Consider the following 6687-nt stretch of genomic DNA (forward strand, 5'->3'; position numbering starts at 1 on the left):
AGCGGATGAATTGTAAGCTTATTGCATTCGTTAATTTGAATGATATTCCGATTCAATTTTTTGAAAGAGCTTGTAGTAATCTATACGGGATACAATAACTTACGAGAAATCGATTTTTAAATCAATTTACTTAATCTATCACATAATTTATCTCAAAACGTTAAATGCTATGAAGAAAACTTTAAACCTAACTTCGAAAAAATGATTTCCCTTCAACGAACAAGTGATCATTGGAAGTACAGAATTTTATTTATCTTGATAGGACTTCCGGTTCTTGAGATATCACTTTTGCGTAAAGAAAAGGATAATTTTTGATCGTTTGCTATCTTCCCTCTTGCTCGTCTCACTGATTCATCCCTCCAATCATCCCACAACACAATAGGCAGACTTGACCTAACCTAACTTATCCCAACTTCAAAAATAGCAAATGCGATTTCTAAAAGAATGTAGCACGCATTTCGAGGAGAGAAAAATGCATCGTCTTAAGCACTGTGCAAACTTTGAGCCCTCATATTTTTCCAACCCGGAACGAGATGAACGGAGGGGGAAAAGAAGCATTTTCGGTCTCCTCCGAGTGAATTTTCAAAGTGTTTAATTTCTTCTTCCTCACGAATGTTTTTCCAAATGTTTCGAAAAATTTTTCATTCGTGTCTCCCCTGCTAACTGTTGCGGCGTAAAGCATATACACCCTCTTTTTCTCTTCGCCGCGTGATCATGACAAAGATGAAAAGAATTTCGCAATCGTAGTCGAGCGGCCATTAACATACAAGTTTTCATATTTCTCCTCTCACGAGCTCTCTCGCGCAGCCGTTGAAACGAGAATTCTCTCTCAGCTGGAAAGTTCGTAATGCCCGAGGTTAGGCTCTGCTCGTCTCCCCGAACGAGAACTTGTTTCATTTGCAGGCGATAAGTGGCGGAGGAGGGTGAGATTCGAGGGTACGCTCGAGCAATTACGAACGAGCAGTTTTCAAATTTGATACGAGACATTCCGTCCCAAAAAAAAACAAAAATTCCTTTCAATTATACACGCTCTCGAATACCGCATTGCATTCGCGCGGCAAAAGAAAAAAAGGAAAAAAAAAGAAGCTTAAAAACTCGTCCCTCGTCAACTTAAAGGAAAAAGAAGAGAAAATCCCTTTCCCGCATTCTCACAATATCTTTAACCTTATTTTCGCGTATTTTCCCAAGTTTCTCCGTTTCAACACGGTTTCATGCATAAACGCACGGTCCATTTAAATTATTCAGGGAAATGAAAGGCAGCATTAATCCGTGGCTGGAGAACCGCGAAAGATGCGCGCATTTAAGGCGGACGGGGTAGGGGGAGGAGCCGGTTGTACTCGTGTTTAACCTGGAAATCGGCTTAATGTCTTTACACCGCATCCCCCTTACGCGCCACACCCATTCGTTATCGTTTCCTTCCTTCCTACTCCCTCCTTTTCGCATACTTTGCGTCTACCCGTATAATTTAAACTCTCGACGACGACGATGACGATCCCTCCCTGCCTCCGGGGTATACCATCCTGTGTGCGTGTATCTCTTCAACGACGAGCTGATTACACAAACTTTTGCCGCGATGTTCATATCAGTATGTAAATACGCGTGGAGAGAGGGAGGGAGGGAGGGAGGGAGGAGAAGCGTTCCAGTTATCAGCACGAAACCGTACGACTGAGATCGTTACCACGGGCCCTTCGGTCCTTTCAGTCCCATCCTCTGCACACCTCGCAATCTACACACATACGGCCGTTCAGTTTGCCAATTGCATGCATACATTACGCCACGTACACACACACACGCACACTCTCTCTCTGTCTGTCTCTGTGCAGAGTGAATTTTACACGAGAGCTAAATTACAGTCCGCGGTTGCGCACCCGCTCGATCATGCTATCCCAGGATACGCTCTTTGTTTCCTGGGGAGGGGGATGATGCGCTATACCGGCGCGAATATCTATCATTTAAATCAGTTGAGGGGTAATGAATGATGGTACGTGCGCACGTTGCTTACGTGGAACGAAGGGAGAAAGAGATAGTTTCCGGAAGATCGGAAGATGCGCGTATTTTAGGCGAGACCTTTATCGAGGAAGGTAACTTTAACCCGCTTTCTAAGGATCGAGGACCGAGATATGAGGGTGATACTATTTTTCCTCTGCTTTCTTTTTCTTTTTTCTTTTTTTTTTTTTTTCTTTTAGAGAGATGGTAAAGGAGGCGTAAAGGAAGACGATTTTATTTTATTGAGCGTTTTGGAATTTAGGAAGTGTCGACAGATTTGAATGTGTATTTAATGATGATGATTGCTTTGATCACGGATAAATTCGACAGGCGCTTTTATCGAGCGTTTTAGAATTTAGAAAGTGTCGACAGATTTGAATGTGTATTCGATGGTGATGATGATTGCTTTGATCACGGGTAAATTCGAAAGGGATTAAATTTTGAAGGGATTAAATGATTCGTGTAACGTATATACGAAGTGTTTCTCGAAAGGGATTAATAAACGCGTCGACGAGCGCGTTATCCCTATGGAAATTATTGTTACAAATGGAAAGACGAAGAAGACAGAGAATGGTCTGGTGAAAATTCATTCGAAAACAAATATCGTCTTTTCGAAACCAATTATGCTTTCTTTTATTCCTTTTGGATAAAAAAAAATTCTTCCATGAGAACAAATAAACATTTCGACGTTCTGATTCGCGGAACGAAGGGCACGAAATTAAATACGGGAAAGAAAAATCTTTTATCTTTTAATTTTCAGTAGACGAAATCTCTCTCTTTCGAAAGAGAGAGAGAGAAAGGGAGAGGGTGTGCGAGAACAGGGAATCGCGACCTGGTTGAAAAAGCAGGGGAGGGGGAAAGGGAACGAGAACAAAAATGTTTCGCGAATCGTCACGTCGAGGAGGCGTCTAGGCCCGCATTGTTGAAGTTTATTACGCGATAGCGGGCGATAATAATCGGGGATGGGGAGGCGCAGGAAAGGCGGCGCGGAGGCGAGAAATAATGACGCGGCGTGTTGAAAAGTTGGGCAGAGTTGGCCGAATGGACAGGTTGTTTGAATTGTTAAGTGTGGGGTAAACACGGGAATGAATTGAAACGCGGAATGTTTCGGGGGTGGAAGGGAGGAATTGCAACGATGATGCAAAATGCTGATAAACAAGCGATATTTCGGATATATATCCCCTTCCATCCTATTTCCTCCTCCCTCGCCTCGTTTGAGTTATCGAATATTGTCCTACGATTGCTCCGTGTACGCGGAAAAACTCGGGCACCAATTCGACAGATCTGCTCGTTTGTTAGAAATTCAGGGCGTAAAAATGGTGATTGGATGTTATTGAAAATGGGATAATTGATATTGGTGTTTCTTCCTTTAATTTTTGATTCGCCATTCGTTTGTAATGTTTTTATTCGATTGCTAATGAAATTTAAAAAAAAAAAAAAAAAGAAAAATCGAAGAAGCGAGAAATAAAATGTTAATACAGTTTCTATTATAATAATTTATGGAAAATAATCGCAGCGATTAGTTTAAAAATGTACATAATTATTTAAAAGTTTATAATCTCGATTAAATCAACGAAATTCAAATTTGCTTGATTGTAATAAAATTTTAAAAAAGAAGAAAAAGAAGAAGAAAAAATACAAATCGAATTAAATGTTAAAAAAGTTTCTATTGTAATAATTTCGATGAAAAACAATCGCAGCGATTAGTTTAAAATTGTATATAATTATTTAAAAGTTTATAATCTCGATTAAATTAACGAAATTCAAATTTGTTTGCTTGTAATAAAATTTTGAAAAAGAAGAAGAAAAAATGGAAATCGAATGAAATGTTAGAAAAGTTTCTATTATAATAATTTCGATGGAAAATAATCGCAGCGATTAGTTTAAAAATGTACATAATTTAAAAGTTTATAATCTTGATTAAATCAAAGAAATTTAAATTTGCTTGCTTGTAATAAAATTTAAAAAAAAAAAAAAAGGAAAAAGAAGAAGAAATGGAAATCGAATACGAAATGTTAAAAGAGTTTAAAATAATAATTTTAATAGAAAATAATCGCAGCGATTAGTTTAAAAATATACATAATTATTTAGTAATTTATTATCTCGATTAAATCAACGAAATTTAAATTTGCTTTCTTGTAGTAAAATTTATAAAAAAAAAAAAGAAAAAAAAAAAGAAATAAAAATGCGAAATGTTAAAAGAGTTTAAAATAATAATTTCGATAAAAAATAATCGCAGCGATTTATAATCTCGATTAAATCAACGAAATTCAAATTTGTATTCTTAGTATTAAAGTTATAAGAGGTGGGGGGTCACATATCCCCACCCAAAATAGAAAGTTATATACGTATATACGTTCGTGCAAAATATTTCAACCTTCAGTATAGCAGTAAACTTTCGACATTTCGGTTCGGTTACGATTCGCTTTCTAAAACTGAATTTTCTATTTTTATTTTCCGTGTCCCATTGAGATAAATTCGCGAAATAAATACATTTATTTTTACGTACAATCGTATTCGCCCAACAAAAAATGAAAACGACGATCAAACGTGCTTGAATTTCTGTAAGAGACAGTGATAAATCGATGTTGAATTTCGGTAGACATTTCTATCCGTGGACACGATGCACCACGAGTTTTCCTCAAATGGAAACTTATGAAATCTTTACAGATTTCTTCTTTGTAGGAACAGTAATTTATCGTCGATGTAACTAAACAGATGTCAAAGCAAAATTGGCCCTATTCAGAAACATTCTTACAAATTACATTCGATGAACGTTGAATCTTCGAATCTTCCCAAAAATAATAATTCCCATAAACATAATTTTTTAAAAATAATCACAGATTACTTCTTTCGTATTATAAATCAAAAAATTCTAAATATAATACATTTACACGACGGTAAATAATTTCAAGAAGTCGATCCATTTCCAAAATTTATTTTACGGATTATATTCTCGCGCGTTTTCCAAATTATTAATCCTCGTTGTCTTCATTTATTATTACAATGAATCTATATATATATATATATATATTTATATTTTATTTTATTTTATACGAATTTACTTATCGATTCGAGAAATTTGAATTGCAGAATCGCGTTATTAAAAGGGTTAATCCATGCTTAAGTATTAATCCAAAAACGATCGATTTAAATTGTTAATTCCTTTTCCCATCATTTCGAAACTCATGAATAATAAAAATGTTTCGCTATATCCGCTACATAATCCATATTTGAGAATCTTTTGTCGACGAGTTCTCGTCGTATATTTCTCCGTTTTTTCTTCCCCGTGTCGAAGATGCTTGACAAAGGTGGGCCACTTAGAGCGAAAGGTTGAAGCCTTGAATGGGGGAGGGAGGAGGGAGAGAGACTAAGGTTCGCAACCCCACCACTTGAATCCATATCGATTATACGAGGATATGAGCATTGCCCTCCTTGCGTATAACAAAGATGAAATCACGAACGAAGACCGTGCTGTATCACGGAACGTCAATTCTCTTCTACATTTTTATACGATACACCGTTCTATTTTTATCGTTCCTTTCCACGACCTCTTATTAATTAATTCGTCCTGTGAAAACGAAAAGGGTCGAGTGTTATCGACATCTTAATCCGACAAGAGAGAAAGAAAGAGAGATAAGAAGGAGAGATTATTTTTTTTTTTTATTTTTGTTACAGTACAAACACGATGAACGTCTGAAGTAACAATGTTGCAAGATTAATTGTCATCATGCGAGCGCTTCTGATCCTGCTGAGCATTCTTTTGGAAATACAATTCTACGTCACTGGTAAGTAACAATCGTAAAATTCATTGAATTAAGTATTTTTATAAAAATAATTAATATTACATATATATATATATTCGTAATAAAACTTGAAAAGAATTGGAGGGCTATTACTTTCGTGAAAACACGTGCTATATCTCTTGCTATATCAATTGGACATTTATATAGCTTTGAAAGAATGGTTTCAAAGGGGGATCCTTTCCGTATAATTTTTCTTCTATTTGGGTAATAAATCCCTTCGAATAGCTCTTACAGAATCCCTCGCTATCGAGCATAGATTTCGTGAAAATTCTATAGTAATACGAACAGTAATAACATTATCCTGTGTCCTCACAGTGAATACCGTAGTGCATTTCCAACCAAAGTACAAAATTTGTTCCAAAATCTTTTATCGATGCTCTTTTCTATCTAAAAAAAAACCAACTTTACATTTTTGAAAAAAAAAAAAATAACAAATCGAATCAGAATTGTTACGTAAACTCTCCGTATACAACGATTGGTAATTCGAGTAATTTCTAACCGAGTTAAATGCATCGGTTATAATCGGTTGTCGAAAATCGGTACGCGCGCAGAAATTTCTCTTTCGCGTTTCATTCACTCGTTTTGTCGCGAAAACCACTTAATTCGTTACGATTCGGTCGATAGCTGACAAGTGATATCCGATCATCGTGCGTCTCGATCAAAGTTTCACCTCGTTGGTTCGACCGTTGGCAAACTTTTCCACGTTTCCTCGATCGAGAAGAAATCTCTTCCCCGTGTGTTTCTGTGTTCTTCCCCCATCTTGTGATCATCCTTTCCCGCGATTCGTCCCCTCGCCAAGTTCCTTTCGATTAAATTTTGAGAACAATTGTTTTGAGAACGGCTCGTAATTATCGTCGAGCGAGAAGGCATATTCGAGGGGGGAGGGGGGAGGGAG

General features: G+C 36.8%; 1 protein-coding gene across 2 annotated transcripts in view; it reads left to right on the top strand.

The window, feature by feature from the left end:
* The window catches only part of LOC102681753 (zwei Ig domain protein zig-8-like), a 67080-nt gene that overhangs the window by 39360 nt on the left and 21033 nt on the right, over positions 1–6687 (top strand). For both annotated transcript variants that reach the window (XM_006607610.2, XM_031508775.1), the window contains exon 2: positions 5665–5774. In XM_006607610.2, the coding sequence (XP_006607673.1) occupies positions 5717–5774 (58 nt within the window). In that variant the 5' untranslated portion in view covers positions 5665–5716. The remainder of the gene's footprint in view (positions 1–5664; positions 5775–6687) is intronic.

Source organism: Apis dorsata, unplaced genomic scaffold, assembly GCF_000469605.1.
Source record: "Apis dorsata unplaced genomic scaffold, Apis dorsata 1.3 scaffold_8, whole genome shotgun sequence".
Classification (NCBI taxonomy): domain Eukaryota; kingdom Metazoa; phylum Arthropoda; class Insecta; order Hymenoptera; family Apidae; genus Apis; species Apis dorsata.